The sequence below is a fragment of the Acyrthosiphon pisum genome, chromosome X, assembly GCF_005508785.2.
Source record: "Acyrthosiphon pisum isolate AL4f chromosome X, pea_aphid_22Mar2018_4r6ur, whole genome shotgun sequence".
NCBI classification, from domain to species: Eukaryota; Metazoa; Arthropoda; class Insecta; order Hemiptera; family Aphididae; genus Acyrthosiphon; species Acyrthosiphon pisum.
The window spans coordinates 53,656,081-53,676,562 of NC_042493.1; the positions used below are offsets into that span (position 1 = coordinate 53,656,081).

A 20,482-nucleotide genomic window follows, 5' to 3' on the forward strand; every position below is an offset into this window, starting at 1 on the left:
GAAGGGGGTGGGGGAGGCTCTTCCCTAAACGAGTTATTTTAAACTTTAAATTCCTAGGACTTTAGCCCTTGCTGTAACTATTAAATCCTAGTTACGTTCATTACCACATGCCCCTCATGTCACTTCGAAATGAATTCACACAACAGGTCTTGTTTGCAGGAAGTGAAGAGCCTGCCGAGTTCGCTGAACGCGCTGCTCTACCTGTGCTTCAACGTCGGACCGGTGTTGGTCAAGGCGGTGGTAGCCCTCACTGCCTCAGTTGGCTTTTTCCTGGTCGGCCTGTCCATCAAACGGTTCGGCCGAGATCAGCAGAAACAACAGCATTCCGTCAACGGGTCGGCGGCCGGCGACCACGAGGACGGCCGTGGTAGAGGGTACGAAGACGACGACCACGACGACGACAACGGTCGCGGGGACGACTACGAAGACGACGGCGGTGGCGCGGAGTCGGGTGGGCTGATCGTCAAGCGTGGGCCCGCGGCCGGACGGTACCGCGACAAGTCGTACTTGCCGTTGCACCACGTCACCGTTCCGGGGTCGTCGTCGGTCATCGTCGATTACGACCACTCGCAGGACTACGCGAGAGGACGATGACGATGAGGAGACTATCTACCTATTTATATATTATTTTAAAATATTTTGTTATTATTATAATATCGTCATAATCGTTATTATTGCCTTCATACACCTATTATATAATTATTGTATACACGCCGATGTCGCGTGATTTAAACGTTACTTATTCATTATTATTGTCATATACCATATTATATTATACCATGTACACGCCACGGGTGCCAGGTTAGGTCAGGTTGCCTAGCCTAACCCGACCTATAACCTATACTATATATATATATATATATATATATTATGCGATTTGTGGAGATTAGCGTAGGTACATATACGAGTAATATATCGTCCCCGCGATTAAATTGTATCGAGCGCCAGGTTACCACTTCTGCCTACCATATATTTTATACCTACATCGTACACACTTCGGTTAGTTCGATTTCGTACACCGTCAGTGAGAAAGCTGTAAATCTAGAATGATGGTAGAAAAAATTATGCACGGGTAGGCTGTATGGATGGGTGTGAGGTTGCATGTGTGGCGCACGACGTTTATTCGTAATATATTTGAAAATCTTCTGTCCCGGTCATTTTGGGTGGACGGTTAGGGTTGTGGAAGGTGTGGTCAAAAGCGCATAATTGTATGCAATCTATATGCATAGGGATTCAGGTTTTGGGAATTTTTTTTGAAATTGTCCACACATCACATTATTATGAATTTTACATGATTTAATTTCTATGACGTCACCATCTAAGTGGTTTCCGTCCTTCACACATAGAATTATTTCTGGCATTATGGATCGGTTATTGTTTTTTTTCACTATATTTTCGATGAAACCCAATAACGTATGTTATGTTCTTCCACTTATATTTCGACTATATTTCTACTTATGTTACCGCCTACTGAAGTAGGACCAAGATAGAAAAAGTCAATAGCACCGCAATTATTATTAACACACAACCACTACACAAGTGAATATAATACGTTGCTTAATGAGACCTCTAGTGCAAAAACCGTAACACAATGTAATATTATATACGCGACTACGTGACCCTTACGTTAGTTACCATAAATACATATTATCGGAGAATTTCAACTCGTTCCCAAGTCCAAGCCCTGGCCGTCTAACACACGGTCCGACGTATCAATATCTTTATTATCAGGGAAATTAATTTCCTTGTATATACTACGTTCACATAAACTCAAACTCATGAAAACGCCCTCCATTCTGTTCGGATCGGTCGTGCCAGGGCAAAAGCGGTGAAATCGTTATGTGCCGTGAAAAAAATTCGGCAGAGCAGTTGTAGTGCATCATAATAATAATATAATACATCGGTAGGTAGGTGGGTACTGCTCCTGATACGCCCAGTTTCGACATCAGATTTTATGACCGTATATATGATATATATGTCGCAAGTTCCCCGAGGAGATTACGATTAAAGGGGGCGCGGAAATAACCTGCGTTGACACTGCCGTCACGTCGCCCCTATAATATATATATATATATATTATATATACGCGTTATTTTTTATTTTTGGACTTCTTCGACGATCGAATCCACCCGAAAATGCTGAAATAATTCGTTTCTGGGTACAATATATACAACATAAATTCAACGGAATCACCACCTCCAACGCATACTATATATATATATATATATATATATATATGAAAGATAGAAGTTATAATCGTAAAAAAAAACTGTTGATACACATTATAATAATGTTTAATATTATACCTACTACTTACTTTGTTGGAAAACGTTTTCAGTTTTCACGTGAAAGATTTATCTAAAACCTTTGGAACATCACCTCCATACATATTATAATACGCTATCGCCGTTCTATAAGTGGTTGAAAAAATATTACGTTTCCACTCGCTTGCCTTATTACACACAATTCGTGATTTTTACTTGTTTAAGATGTGTACCTACTTATCATAAATCGAAATACATTTCTGTGTCAACTGCAGTAATAATAATTAACGTGCAGTGTATTTAAGTTGTACGAAATATTTGTTATGAATATATATAATTAGTTGTTTTGTACATAAAAAAATATGTTTTATTTGTATATATATATATTGTATGATATATTTTTATTATATTCATTAAAAATAAAAACAATTGAAATAATTATGCTGATTAAGCAATAATAAGAGTTGATATATTTTTTTTTAAACAGTACCTAACACCTTTGTAAAATTATTATACAATTATAACAGTTTCTTTGTTGAACGCTGTAGAGTTGTAATAAGATAAAATAAATACTTATATTAACTATAATATTTCCCATTGATAAGTCATAATAATTATGTCCACATATCTGTAGTCTGTACAGTATTTTCGGTGAAACGTTTAAAGATTGACGTCGTTTATAGGTTCATAATATCATGTGTTCATATTATTTTTTGTAAGTACTTACCTTTTGAAAAGGTTTTCTATTTGTTTTTCTCTTCAGTATTCAATTTCATTGAATTTATTGGTAAACAAAAACGGTTTTGATATTTAAATCAGAATCACTAATTTAACCTAAATCACTACTAAAGAGTAAGGACTGACAACTTATATTATGATTGTGTTTAAAATGCGTTTGTTTTCATTTATTTATATGAAATTATAAAAGGAATCAATTACAACATATTTATTTGTTGTCAAGATAAAATATTATTTTTCAATAATTTCTACTTTTGCATACTATAGATTATGTTAGGTGATAGGTCCCTTCACGGAGTATAACATACTAACACGTAAGACCATACATGCAAAAGTTTATACATAGGTAAACATTATAATATATATGACAGATCACACGTCTCGTTAAAATTGAAAATTTTAGTTCCTACACAAAATTAGACAAATTTTCTTAATTTATTTAAAATCTAGCCTTAATCACTACTCAGGAATAAGGACTGACAACTTATATTATGATTATGTTTAAACAGGTCTGTTTTAATTTATTTTTATGAAATTATAAAAGGAATCAATTAATTAATATATTATTTATTTGTTGTCAAGATCAAATGTTATTTTTTACTATATTAGTATTTTTTTTTTCTATGGCCTTTTAGTTGGTTTTCTTTGGTCTATTATTATACTCATGCTATAATTTTTAAATAAATGCAATGGTATTTTTTATACCTAGAACTTATTCATGAATGGTTTTACCTACTATGTCCCACATAGGAAGTTAAATACCTACTCCTGATTTTAATAATATATATATAACTACCTATATGGTGATATATCATAAACAGGTAAGTAATTTTATCGTAAACAAAGTATTTTTTAATAAATTACACAACTATAGGTTAAACCACTAAAATCTGATTACACCCTAGGTTTCAGAACAAAATACACATCGGTAATTCAAGCAAAAAAAAGATAAAAATCAAGCAATATAATTTTTCTTAAATTTTAACTTCTATACTTATCATAGAATATAATATAATATGCCAAATTTGTACACATTATCGGTCAAGTTTGGGTTTAAGTTCTGAGTTGAAAATTTCAAATCATACTAAAAATAATTTGTACAGTCCAAATTTTGTGTTAAATATATAGAACTTTAGACCATAATATTTTAAAATTGAACTGCACATGCATGTTTACACAAGTAAAAAAATCTTTATCATGTCGTTGAAATTATTAAGTGTGATAAAATCTCATAATTTGAATACCACTTTTAAATGTTTGGATGAAACTCAGTAAATCATAAGCGGTATACTCTACGGAATGTTATAGGTACTATGAATAACATTATGCTACGGTTAGGTTACTTACCTTTTTTATATTATACAACATACCTTTTTAATTGATTTTTTTTTTCGTTTTTAAACTGGACATTTTTTTACGTGGTATCGAGATACAGAGGAGGGACTGCTGTTGGAATTGTTTCTCTATCGTGTATTGCTGCAACAAAAACAAAAATTCCCCTCTACCTGGAGATCTTTCTTTAGCGCATGGTAGTGTAAATGTGTTCACCAGGGAGCAGCGGTCGCATGACTTATAAAATCGAAAAATATGTTTTCATAAGGTGATGGTTTGAGTTGTAGTCTCCTGAGTCTTCTCGGCCTGGCTTGCTAGCCCGTTGGTAGGTACTTGCTAGCCTACCTGTACTTGCTAGCACATCAGTTAATTGCTAGCCCATCGGTTTTTTTTAGCTGGACCAGACGGATATTATTTTAAATGATATCATTGTAGTTGTAGGTACTTAACCTCGTACATAACCTATACGAAAGAGAAATGAACAATAATTGTATAAATCATTTAGATTTATTCATTCTTTTCACACCGGCAAACTAGGTAGGTCTCAAAATCCATTATGATTTTTGAAAGTTTGATATGGTACAAATAGTTTCCGTACAAAAAAGTCCGTGCTGAATTAACGTCAGCACGGACTTTTGACTTTTGACGTCGGACTGGATCTATAGATATTTACTGATATAACTAGATAGAATTTAAGATTGAGGCATCTACTTTTAAAATAGTCCCAATTGGCCTGCTTAAATAATGCACCATTATATTTTATGTAATTCAATTTAAATTGTATTTTTGGATTAAAAAATGAAGTAAATAAACAAATTACCTACTGTCAGTTAAATAAGGGTTTTTTTCATCGCTCAAAAAATATGTGGAGTAATATTTGCGCACCACCGTGGCCACTGGGTGATAAAAGACCCATAAATTATCCCATTATTTTTATTGTAGTAAAAAAAGTACCTAGTTAACAGTATAAATTTGGAAAACGCTGGAGATGTATTTGCTAAACTTAAAATTTATGGATGTATCCTCATTTTTCTTGTAAATAAACAATTGTTTTAGAGAAATTTGCTTTTATCAAAGTTATATATACCTATATATATGATATTTATTTATTTTATATAAATGTATATTATATAATATTTACATAATTGACGATTGATAAAAATATTGACAAAACTCCTACTACTTTTTTGTTTTGCTACATTAAATTTTTCTTTTTCGAGCTTTTAATGCATTCATTATTGATCTTCATGGGCCAAGTAGGTAATTAATTATTTATTTTCTTTTAGCTTATAAATTAGTTTTTAGTATTTATGTTGATGTAATCCACGATCTATCAAATATTTTTATATGGTCTGGTGAAATTACAAAATGGCCTACTTGAAACCTTGCGCACACGAAAAAAAAAACCTGAAATGACGCCTCTGATTTAAGTATATTACATCAATCCAACAGAGTTATACTAACAGCTATAATTATTGGACCGGATTGGATTTCGTCTCGGTCTGGTCATGTTTGATCGCAATTATTGTCCTTAAAATGTAGTCGAACGGCTTACTACTTACAACTAATGTGACCGGTACCCCTCGTCGTTTTTTAGCAGTTGTCTTTCTATCTTTGCGTGGTTTTTCTGTTATAATCAGTTTTTCGTATACGTTTGATCGTCATGATCTATATGATCAGTGATTACCAAGCCCATTAATAAATCCTTTGATATACACCTTTTTTTGTTGATTTTAATTTATTTGAAAAACCATTTGGTAAAGCCTAATTATATTACTGGAAATCTACGTTTTTAAATAATATTCGTTATATATATATATCAAAATGTAGGTTTACCTAAAAAAAAACGTGAACAAATGAAATGTCTTGTTGCATGTATAATTTATATAATATTACAAAAGGCTGATTCCATTGCGATAACACCATATTATTATATTGTGCAGAATACTTGCAGGAAAGTTCGAATGTCAACATTAGGCAGTATTACTACATATCGAGTAATGCATTAATAGTTTTATTGTATAGCATTTCGTTTAAAACTGTTGCTAATATTTACATAAGTACACTTTTAAAAATATTCAGATCGTTTATAAATATTATTGTTTTATGATACCTACATACGTTTTGAATTTTTTAAAGCCCAGCGGCATCTATAGGTTTTGCAATGTCAGTCAACATAGCATATAAGCGCCACATATTGATTGGAAATATGATATATTTATCTTGAAACAGATCCAAAGTACTAATACAATATAATTATTAAGGGCATAACATTGTGTTGAACATTTTTCTGCCACAGGGTGGTTCGTTAAAGTACACTTAAATTTAACTTTTACCTCGTTGTATATGAAATGTAATACAATAAGAACATTTAAGTCATATAATAGGAGCATTTAATGCTACACATTTATACTATGTAGTTTGTATTACCTGTATCTTATAATACTGTATACAATAATTTATTCTCTGTATAGCAAATAGGTAGGCACATATACTCATTATTTTTGAAAACTATGTTATTATAAATAACTTTTTTTAATAGTTTAATAGATACAATTAATTTCGAAAACTTTATGCCACCCATTATGGTCTATGCTTCCATGCTCTACTAAACTTTGGAACCATCACTATAACTGACTTTTGATTTTACACGACCATCTGACGTAGGTAGGTACTCTAACGTCTCTAACGAAAAGGAATTGACGAAGTGTATACAAAATAGCGAAAACAGAATGTATAGTTGAATTACACATATTACTCCTCTGTACTCTGTACATATTTTTGAATTCTGTTAGCGGAACATGAAACTAGACTATTGAATCATCAGTCTCTTGCAACCAGAACTCTAAATATGTATTGGGCAACTGAGTTATAGAGTGTATCCAGTTTTCACAGACACACGGTATATACAGTAGGAAAATTATATTTATATTCGATTTTAACGTTCCGAGATACAATAAAATGTGTTGTAATAGACGTTGGTAAATATTGAATGGCTGGTTACGTGGGTATTGATGTCATAATGATCATCGAAGGTAGGTATGAAAACTATAATACTAAGATTCAATAATATCATTGTTATTTCGTGCATGCAATAAAAAGGAGGTATTATTAATATTTACTATAGTAAATGGTTCATTGTTCTTAAAATGTTGATTAGTGAACCCGACGAGACGAATGGTTGATCTCGGTTTGCACACTCGATCTATAATTTATCATATTATAATCATCTTAAACCAGGGGTAAACCTTTATAAAAAAATATTATTTTATTGCTAAAAACGTTTAAAGGAAATAAAAAAACACGATAATATAATTGTTTTAACAGATACGTGTATAATTAATATTTTTATCATAACATAATATGTATTTCACTAAGATATAAACAATAAAACACTTTGCTGATTAAACGATTAGTAAAATAATTCTAAAACAAAATATTGATTGGACTAAGTACAACATATAATATTATAGTTACAGTTGTAGTGGTAAAATAGTAGGCCGAAACGCCGTCCTTGTCATGAAAACCACAATTTACTACTTATATTATTAATTATTATTAATATATTTTTTGTTCACGTAAACACATATTAGTTCTATATACAAAGTAAAATCACCAAATTCATATAATTTTCACTAAATAAAACAAATATATATGTATATACAATATTATTATGTGTATATAGCTTCAAACAAATGATTTTTTTTTAAATTTATTAAATCAACCGTGTAATCAAATCGAATTTTGGACTTAACAATTTAACGGAATTCGAGTACACGGTTGCACTCAGACTTTATCACACTTCGTTCTAAAATATAAATATTCTGTGAATTCATTTTAGTATAAGATTTAGGTAATTTAAACACAATAAAATCAATGGTTGTTAAATGAAAAAATTATATTCTGCACGTCGCGGTTTATTATGGACATATGAATATTATATTGTGAGTGTGAGGCTGGGAATTTTTTTTTTTTTTTTATTAGACAGGTTGAAAAAAATCAACTCAATCAAGTAAAAAGTTTTTTGAGTAAAAAATATGTAACTAAGTTAAGTCATTAGTTATATCCTATAAGTTTATAATTTTGTTTCACCACACAAATTGAATTGAAACTTATTAAAGCAACAAAATATACAAAAAAAAATTTAATTTATATGTTGTATATATTATAATATTATATAAATTGTTATTAAAAAATATTTATTAACTAATTTTTATTCCTTGGTAGTTGAAAGTATCTAAGGAGCCACATTTTCCATGACATCGTAATAAAATAATAAGGATAAGAATAAAATAACGTTATCTATGACTCAACTTTTATTAACTACTATACTCTTGAATTATCCCACTCTCATCACTATTATTCTTCTGTATTCAGAAGAAAACGTAAGTACCATAAAATAATGTTCATACATCAATAATAAACATTAGCTGTTCTGCAAACACATTATATACGATTTATTAGTTATTAATTATTATTATAACAATACTTTAATGATTGAAATTTGAAATAATGAAAAAAAAAACATACAACGCATCCATTTATATATCTCTATATATATTATATATATATATATATATATAATTATTAATGCTACTTTATATTATACAATACATCTATTCTTATAATAATAATATTAATAATATCCTACAAACATACACGACGCATGTCTAACAAAGTACAAAAAAAAACATACATAACCATTACCCTCTTAAGTTATCAAGTGATATGTCTGTTGTAACATGTTAATACAAGTTATAAATTACTAAAACTAATACGTTTAAAAAAGTTGCTTGAGACAAGAGAATAGGTTTATTCTATGACGTTATTCACTTATTAAATTTAATAGCTTAAACATTTAAACTAGGTATATAATAATATATTATCATATAATATGTTTTTCGTTACATAAAAATATTACATTTTTTTTATCATTATTTCTATAATATCACATCATAAATAATTTTGATATGTTTTCGTTTTGTTTGAGAATTTATATTTCATTTACCTACACGTAGCTATTACACATAATATAATAATAATATGGGTGTGCGGCTCACCCGTAGCAGCGCGCCAAGTACAAATATGACTTCATTAAGCTTCGGTTACTTCGGCGTGAAAAACACGATTATTACAACACAGCTGCTGCTGTTGGATAGGTACGCAACAAAATAAGAATATCGTTTTCGATTATAATATGATTATAACATTAAGCATAACATTACGTTTCAATGATATGTCCAGAAGATATGTCATGCACTGCACAGTTAGAGATAGAAAAAAAAATACGAAACAATAATAATATAAGTTTGTTACATTATGTCATGCTATCAGTAATTACCTATTTTTGTTTCGTATTAATTTATAATTGTTTTTTTTTTTTTTACGTCCAAGAGGCTTCAATATTATACACTTTATATTACTATCGTATTAAGATTATGCACACCTGATGCTTAAAATAAATTCAAACGATAAATAATTATTACTCTTCGATTCTGTGATTGCAATCACGTAGCGGACGAATTTACCTATTTCAATGTTACCTATCTGCCTAATTGGACAGCATTATATTACCTATAGTGTAATAATGACAATAATGGTTCATCCGAATAATTATTAATTAGTGGTCAAAATTGGATTTTATCCTCGTATATGGGTAGGTAGTAAATTACGGTATTTGAAGCGTCATAATATTACATTAATGTCGGATGAATGTTTAAGTGTAGGTGACAATCTCCAAAAATCTGTACTTATAACAATACGGATTATAATCGATGATTTCGGTGCGCTAATCATTTTTGTGCCTGTTAAATTATGTTTGATAATAATTAATATTTATTTATTTTTATTCAATTCCTTGATGGACGTGTGTGACTAGTGAGCACAAAATCGATCAAAATTTACCAATTAATATCGAACTCAATGATGACAATATTTTGAGTTTTAAAATAATAAGTCGACTAAAGACATCCAAGGAAAATCTAGAAAGGTCAAGTCGTTAGCAGGAAGTATTTTTTAGTGTATAATTAACTGAAATAAAATACCGTTTTGCATAATAAAAATAATAATGAGAAGAAAATATGCGAAAATAATAAAAACAGAACAAAAGGGAGATCTTTTTCGCGGAATCGCTCATAAAAATAATTTCCAATCGCCAATAATTCTTTGAATCATAAAATAAACTATAAAGCAATAAATGATTATGAATAATTAATTCGATTTAAAACGTGGATTTTTTTATGTATTTACTTAATAGTAACGATGTTTGATGTGGGATCGACAACAATTAAATTTTATGGCCATGACCGACAAATAATATTGTACGCCGTTAATCAATTGTAAATTTATACTGCGAAAATCGTCCCTACACAGTACCATGAATAAGGTGGATAATATAACTTATTTTACATATTTTAATGGTTAGTCGATGGTCAGACACATGGTCAAGGTATTACAATAAAAAAAAAGACAAACAATTTAATTGTGGATAATGTATAATTTATGTCTCCGTCTTACAAACGCACCACTTGGCGAATTTGTATTCAACAATTCTAATTTCATGTACTTGGTAACTTTTAAAAATCCATGACCTATGATAAAACTTAAAGGTAAGAAGTAAGAACATTATCTTCTTTTTTCACATGTGATTTTTACGATATTTTAATTTTTAAGCAAGTTATAAGTATGCAAAATATTACCATTTATACATTTTCATATCTAGCTTGAAAAAAAATATCATAATACCCCTATATGAAAATAAAGTTAATGTTCATACTTTTAAGTTTGATTATTAGTCAATTCACTGAATTACAAAAGTTTAATACACAAAATCGGAACTACTGAAAACTTATTGTCCATGGTGCGCGTTTGTAAGACGGATACAACTATATAATACTCGGGTTTTGTTTCCTCTTAAAATATCAAATTACCTACTTCCCTATTACATAAATGTTTATTTTTTACGGTATTTTTTTAGAGAGTATTATTTTGTCAGTTTTTAATGATCACTTCGTAAAATAATAATCACCGGTGGCGTGTATATCGCCCAGCTGACGATGGTAAGATGTACAACAATATATTAATATGGAATTTAAGAAAGGTCCCGTAAATCGTGATTTAAATAAATCCAGCCAAACAGGACCCTCGATGAAGTTCATAGGTGACTCGATTCATTCCACAGATCATAGATCATCAATTTTCTCTGGTTTTCTTATCGACGTATACGTGGTAATTCTTTAAACGTAGGACACTCGTTATTTCAGAAAATAATAATAATTTAAAGTCTTTTAAAACAACATTTTTGGAAAAAAAATATATTTTGACTATTTTAATCGTTATACATTTTTAAATTTTTACTCTTTTGAATAACAATCATACATTTTTCGTATTTTTCATATTTCGAAGCAAAATATTAAAAATCAAATGTTGGCAAGTAGTCTTTTAGTTATAACTAGATATTTAAACTTTTAAGTTTACACGAGATGAGAATTAAAAATACACATGAGCATTCAAAAAATAAAAAATTAACAAATAGTAAAAATATATTTTTAATAAAAATGTTTTTAACGACTTATAATAATTAAGTAAAACACGTTAATAGATTTTGAATTAATGATTGTCTAATTGAACCTCGAAATACACCACCACTATTGTAATTTTGTTTTTTTAACTTGTCTTTTTCAAACACATTTACATATTGCGATACATTTTAATTAGGTATTTATGAGCTGAAATAGGTTGATTAGTGATTCTATACTTTATTCTAAGGGTTTTTAATAAATAATTGTTAGTAAGCTCTACACAAATTTGCATTATATTATCACTGTACTTAATAAGTACTAACATAATAAGTAATTACAGTATTATATTAATTACAACACTTTTATCAAATTTACGTTTTAATCGGTGCTTAGGTATTCGAAATGCATTTGGCATTTTCCACGAATGGGATAAAATATGCATTTTGTACTACATGTACCTCTATTTCAATTATTCAGCGGAAGACTATTTTCGTTTACTACGGTAATAATGATTTATACGGCCGAATTGGGCTGAAATGAGAGGCACGCGATGTTTGAAAAGTTAATATTTCTGAATGCGAAATAACCGTTATTGAAATGCACGAATAACTAAATCCATACCATTTGACCTGGGTTCATGTACAAACAAATAAACAATATTCGTATATTAAGTATGCATTTTGCATATATTTTCTCATCGATTTCTACTCTGATTTTCAATAATTTATTATTATGACATGATATGTAGACGATGTTATAAATATTATAATAGACCGTACAGTAAACAGTTTAATTGAGCAATTCGTAACATATTTTTTTACCGTGGATAAAATTGATTTCACTATATACTAAAAGTTATTATTTTTTTTTTTTTAAATACACGCATATTATTTTGGTGCATTTTTCATTTCCCTGTTGAGATGGTAAAATCATTTGACTAATACAGCATTAGGAACAATATAATAATACCTAAGCGTCGATAATAATTGATCTGAAAAATTTGTTCCATAATAATAACATATTATAATATTATACAATTGTGGAGAAAAGAATAAATTCGTCTACAATTGTTTAATTATTATATAATTTACCATTGCATGAAAATCAGAGAAGTTTGTAGATTGGGATTCACGAATATTGTTTGTTTGCTTGTTAGGAGGAATAAAATCCAATTTTGATCTAACATTTCTTTAAAAAAAAATAAACTGAACGGAGAGTTGTTTTATAAAATACTTGTACTATTGATGTAATTATAATAAATACATGACAAGCATTCCCCTGTCACAGATCTCTTCAACTTTTTACACATCAAGTCCATTGTGAATTTTAAGAATTACCAACCTACCTATAATATTTCTAAGCCCTAGTATAATAGCTTGTAAACACATACTATATGGGTCCTCCCTGAGGTGTCAATGCATCATATATTTTACAAGGATTCCGTCCTCTTTTTTTACAGATGTTATTATTAGTGATCATTTTGGAATATCTATAAAATACGTAAAATAGTTCTATGCCAGTTGTGTACAATTGGTCAATCATTAGAAGAAATTTCATATTTTTTTTTTTTATGAGACATTTCTAGTCACCCTATGGGCCATAACTCCCAATAATCCAGACAAAAGATATTTATGTTTATTACACGTCATAATATACGTATTAAATATGGGCTGGGAGACAAAATCGTAAGTTAGGTTTGTTCACACGTCCCGTATAATGTAGTCCCTCCTCGGATACAAATAGTGCTCGTGACTTGTAGAATTTGCATATTTGTTTTGAGACACCCAAGTGGGTTATAAATTTGTTATTCAAGAAGGAAAATAGGAATTTCGTATTTATTTACATCTTTCGGAGTTTTGATGCTGTAATATTATTTTTGTGTTTTTAACGCTATAATTTACGTTTATATATTTTTAAAAAGGAACAAAAATGGAAAATGTTTAGAAAATCATTATTCATTATACTATAACTGTCAGATAATAATATATATATCTGTTTCAAAATCAAACACTTAAATATTGATGAATAAAATCTTTTTTTAAATATATATATAATATGTACTTAGTATGTAACGTTGACGCTTATCAATTTATTAGTTTCATTATGAGTTGTTAGAATACATATTTAAAAATATAATTGTAATTGCGTAGGTACCTTTTTTTTGCGTAATATTTAAACAATTTATTAGCGCTTATTCAAGTGCTTATAATATTATGATTGTTTTCAAGAGCATAATATAATTGCGGTTATTGTCAATTTGTTTAGAGCTTCGTGTCACTAGCCCTGCTAATTGATTTATATATACACTATAACTCTACACTTCGACTTAAGTGCAGATGCTGGTATAGCACATTATCTTGTCATCTGATATTGATTTTGATTTCTGAGCTAAACATTATTACCTATATCATTATTGATTACACTATAATCCATTATGATATACATTATAGCCCATTACTATACGCGTATATAATAGTATCTTGGTGTTTACGAATGTTTTTTTCAGGTATGGTTAATGCAAACAAATGTACGACGGCGTATAATAATGATTCATTTTACACTCGAAGCTAAGTCAAATACAAGACGTGCGAATATTTTTGATGCGTCCAATACGATAATATTACAATGATTTATTATTATTATATAGAGGCACCGAATTGATACGTTTTAACGTATTGTTTATCACTTCATAATGTCCTGCGACCGAAGTCGTCATATCGCAGAAAAATTATAGCTAACCAACTACTGTTAAGCATAGCCCTGATCAGTACATAGGTAATATCGCGTATGATAAAGTAAGCACGCGAACAAATTATTATTATTTTGCAACGTTAGCTCGTACCTTCATAATATTAATGTGATCTCGTGTCTAAACAACATTATACTGATTGATTGGTAAAATTATGAAACTCTACACAATATTTATAGCATATAGACGTACAAATTCACCAACATAACTATAGCTGCGATAAATATAATATATTATGTTACTGTAAATTACATGAATATGTCTGAGAATAATTTATTTTAATTGACATTAAATTTTTCTGTATGAAATATTATGTGCAGGTGATCGTCGTTTTGTTTCTAGTGAATCAAAACTTATTATGTTGATAACAGTCAGATACTGCTGGATATTTATGAATTGCGATTATACTGTTTGCTTGTCACCAAATGAGTTTGATCCAGGCAAGCCCATTAATCAGGTATAAGATATATAGATGCCCAACGACCAATGATAAGGTGACTTCTAAATAAATATTCGAAAGTTTGTTATCTACCTATGTTTTAATTCGTGGGTAAAACTAATAACACTCTTTCGGCCACGGATAAGGTGAGGTTAGGTTTATTTCTCATAGGTATACGGAGCACGGTTTCTTAAATACGATTACACGTGCCAAGAAATTGCTGATTGCTAGAAAACGTGATGAAGTTATTAGATGGTAGACAGTTATAGATTCTGTAGGAACCAGCTGGAAATAAATCTGTTGCGGGCCCTCGAGGGGCTACCAGTTCTGCCATTGCAAATAAATGTTGTGCCAGTCAGGGGCCAGAAAAGTTGTAAAACAGAAATAAACTGCAATTAGGTATAACACATTAATTACATTTTTAAAAATACCTACATAATTTTTAAATTAATATTATTTTGGTTTCAGGTGTATATTTGGTTTACAAAAATAATCACCTGCGTATTTGGCCAAACGTTATTTTCCGTTTAACGTAATTTTCCGTAACATATATTATTATTATATAACACTAGGACGATCAATATATGAAATATCGTGAGATCGACGACTATGTCCTATGGATAATATTTAGTTTATGCGCTGTAAGCATTTGTGCATATTATATTGTGTTCAGGGCTGGAGTTAAGCAAAATATATACGTGAAATGGGAAGGGTGTATAATCATCAAAGATTGTCAACTGCAAATTCCGAATTTACCAACTAAAACAATATAGGTAGTTTTCAAAGTTTAAATATTATGATTTTTTTTCAGAATTCAATTTAACGGAAAATAGCTTTCTATAACCTAATAAAAAAACCATTTAAATATCAATGTTTAATATTTGCCGTAAAAACGAACAAGAACTAGGCGATTATATTTTTTTAAATATGTAATATACTTACATGAGTTATAATATTAATAAAGTCACTAAAATTATATAGTTTATAAACGACCAATATTTTTAAAAATATGAATTCTATAAATTGTAATTAATTATGACCTAATAACCGTAACCCTTTATGAAATTATTGAAATAAAATGTTTTAATGTAAATATGAAATTAAAAACAACCAAAAAACTGCCAACTGATGACTTTTGATAGGTGAGAAATCCCTTTTAACACCATTCATGTATGAAACCCAGCTCCGGCAGCTCAATTAGATGATTCAAAATATATTAATGGGTGGGTGTCCTATGAAACAAAAAGGTAGTTTGAACAGCTTTTAAAGGTTTTTAACCATTATTTAGCTACTAACAACCTATAAATTTACTATCTGGAGAGCAGTGAAAAAAATTTTAGAGTGGTGAGGTAAAAATATTAAATGTGAGTCAAGGAAAAGAAAGTATAAGCTACCTCTGACTGTATGTATAACAAGCAATTCAGCATATTTTAATTATTTGTCGTAATATTATGTGGTGTATATGTGATAGGTATATGATCTATATTTTTTTAGTGGTGACATGATATTGACATAATAAAATAATTAATGTTTTTTAAATATGATTTCACATAATTTTTAGTTGTTAAACAATAACATTTTTTAATGACAACATACATTTTAAATTCCTTATTTCAAAGCAGAATATTTTTTTAAAGCACTCCATTATATAAAAATCAAATTTTGACGAGTAGTTTATGAGATATATTAAGTATTTCAAGTTTAGATTAGCGAAGTGAAGTGGTCGCCCGCAATATGTTGATTCCACTTCTCCACTCATCTAAACTTTAAACACTTAAGATTAATGAACTACTTGTCCGAAATGTTATTTTTATAGTTCGAAATATTCTGAATAATATTCGACTTTGGAAGTATATGTTGTTGTTCAAAAGAGTAAAACACTTAAAAATAATAACGATAAAAACATAATTTTTATCAAAACTGTTGTTTTTTAATGACTTGAAATTATGCGTGTAATATTAGTTAAGTAGTGTTTTCTGAAATAATAAGAGTCTTACGTCAAATTGGTCACCCTATATACACATAATTTATTATTTGATGTCCCTATCATGCACCGATATGGACCTGTATTAGTAGTTTGTTTCATTATTATTATTAATCGACGATATACCTACCAGAATAATAATAATAATAGTTGCACATATAAATTATAATAACATTGTGCGATCGAAGGAATTTCGACAGTTTACGGACAATTAATTCTCCCGGGGACGTTAAAAACAAGGTTTGGAAAGCTAAACATGGCAACAGTAATATATAATACTAGGTATATAGTATCGTGTAGACTGTAGACGATACGAGCCTGATCTTGGATAAAAAGTTGAAGAGACCATTAATGTATATATAATATTATTATATAGGTACGTAGGTATTATACGTGCACGAGATATTTCAAGTAGGTACGCGATTTCGACTGAGTTCGCTGCGTTTGGAAGGAAAAAAAAAGAATATAAATATATATACATAAATAAGTTGTGTGCACGGTGCATTTTTAACACAATGATAATATTATTATGATATATTATATTTATATATACATACATATTATTATCATTATTATTATTATTATTATCATTATTGTAACGTCTCACGAGTCCTTATGCACCGCGCACTTTCTTTAATTAACTACACCGTAAAATGAAAAAGTCCGAACAGTTTTTTTCGATATACTCGAGTTCACGTTGTTTGCATTTTCCGTTCGTATAGCTTCGATTCGTATATTGAGTACTTACTTTTGGTCCTTAAGACATATTGTATGTTTACACAATCTGAGGTTCGGAGTGTGTACAGTGCACTAACACGTTGACATAATTTAATTATGTAATATTTTATGACCATATGTCGAATACATGGACATAATATTACAGCTATAATATTTGCATTTGTCAAACCAATTACTTTTCAAATATTTGAAAATAAAATTGACCTATTAATTAAAACATTAATTAAAAACGTCGGAACTTTATCTTTCGGCACATATTTTATAGGTACACTGACTAACGAGTGCCAGAAAATCCGAGCCCCGACGATGATATTTTATTCATAGATAAAATTATAATTTATTATACTTCGATCCGTCCGCTACAGAGATTATAACATAGGTATTTTGTTGGTTATAATTATTTAAAATTTGATAACCTTGAAACCACTAGCTTAATAATATATTATACTACTAATAATAAAATGTACAATATAAAATAATAATGTAAAACGACAATATTAATTTACAATCCATATTTCCTAGGTATTAGGTACTCGCGTTACACTTATAATTTATAGGCCCTCAAAGTATATTGTATTATAATATAACATTCGATAAATTATATTATGCTAAAGAATTGTTTTTATTTTTATTTTGTTTTTTCTGCGTAAAATCTAAATTTCTTATTAACGAATGAGCTCAGCATTACGACGCAAAATTGTATCGATTTCGTAGTGTTATACGTGTCTTACAACATTTTGATTAGATTGTTATAACGTACCTATTATAATATCATTATGTTTATAGTAACTCTCGTCGACCTATAATAATTGTTTCAATATCACCCATCTGTAATTATTACAGGACCGGACACTGAACTATAAAATAATATCAATACCATTGATTGAAGTACTATATTTATATTTTCCCCATTAATACCGCGTGTGTGATCGAAACCAATGGTTGTACTTCGCAGAGGGTGTATAATATAATATTTTTTAGCAAGGTTACGTGACTTGACCTAAAGAATATAATATAATATTAATTTCTGAATAATATGGTAGTCGGCTTAATATAACGCTTAGGGGTTAACTTTAAGAGAGCATTTCGACGCAAAGCATTCGATAATATTATTGCGCTTACAGACTTTATAGGTATATTATCGCAATATTCACAACGTAGATTAAACAACAATCGATGACAGACATAGTACGTCTATTGTAATGGTGTAATGTTTTTTTTTATGACGATCGAACTCAGTTGTACATTAAATAATAATATTATTTAAACGTCTATGCGCATGCTGCAATGAAATATAGCAATTTTGTCAACGATCTTACCCATACAACACTATAATATCCAATTGGAAAATACGTGCTAATATAATTTTCACTACAGCTAACTGTAAAACTCGTTAATGAGCAATATCCGTGTACTGTGTTATTATAATATTTTAATATCGTTATGCCTTCAGAGGTGTTAGCTCGGTTAATATTCTCCGTGTACAATCTTCTAGGTAGTCCCCCGGTTAGACATTACCCATTTTAGCTTATTTAATTATTTTATAATTTATGAAATTGGGCTTCCAGAATACAATAAAAAAACGACAGACGTGTACACGGGTGTCTCGAAAGAGGGGTGCGTCTGCCAACAACTCCAAATGATTCTAAATTATTTAAAGATGTTACAAAAATATCGGAAAAATGTACAGAACATTTTTGTACGGTAAAGTATGCATATTATTTATAGTATGGAATCCTATACTCAACAGAGTTATATAGACTTATGTCCTGTAAATGGTCGTTTTAATTGTTTTATTTTGAATCGGAAAAATATCGTTTTCTGTATATACCTATGTACTACAAACTCACTCACACTGTGAATAGACATAAAACCTTTATGATAAATTACTTTAAAGTTCATTTTGGTGAAAAAAAAACATAATGTTTTATTATTATTGCTTTTTTGAGAAAAAAAAATACGGTGAAAACTGAAAATACTTAATTATTATGTAGATTATGTTAATTAATTTTCATGTCAAAAAAAAATTACTAGCACAAATAGTTTTAATATAACGTTATATAATATACAAGTATATATATATTTATATATTTATTCGCTGTCATGCCTAATAATCGTAAAACAAATATTTTACATTTTAAAGTGTATCGTACACAAATCGGTGAAAAAAAATGATGTAAGAATACATCAACGAACACTCAAAGCACCTAACCTATTCATTTATGTTTACAATATAAATTATAATATTAAACTTTCATGGATTTTTATTATTATTGTTATACTATAATTTAAAATTCTGAGCTACTTATCTCCCGTAACCTACAACAGTTATCAAAGTTAATTAAAAAACAACGAAAAATATGGTTGGTATTTAAGTCCGGTAAAGGAGTGAGTAACTACGGTATATGGTATAATAATAATATTTTTTCAAGAAACTTTTAAAACGCACGATTTTACTTTTAAACGGTGGTGGTGGGCGGTGGATCGACGTCCCCGTTATTATAATATTATTATTTAAACAGTATTATACAGCTACGCGACATGAATTGCATATACACAAATCCTTACTCATAAAATAATTTTATTAAGTGAGTATTATGTACCTGATTGCTATTATATTATCTACTCAACGTCTGGAACGACCCTTAAATATATTTTTGGTCGATTTATTGTGTGCCTAAGCGGTTAGCATCATAATCCTTATTGTTTTATGGGCTG

The 20,482-nt window shown here is 29.4% G+C and overlaps 1 protein-coding gene across 2 annotated transcripts in view; it reads left to right on the forward strand.

The window, feature by feature from the left end:
* The window catches only part of LOC100169440 (scavenger receptor class B member 1), a 132,521-nt gene extending 129,796 nt beyond the window's left edge, over positions 1-2,725 (forward strand). For both annotated transcript variants that reach the window (XM_029487159.1, XM_001947498.5), the window contains exon 10: positions 160-2,725. In XM_029487159.1, the coding sequence (XP_029343019.1) occupies positions 160-594 (435 nt within the window). In that variant the 3' untranslated portion in view covers positions 595-2,725. The remainder of the gene's footprint in view (positions 1-159) is intronic.
* The last annotated feature ends 17,757 nt before the right edge of the window (positions 2,726-20,482 follow it).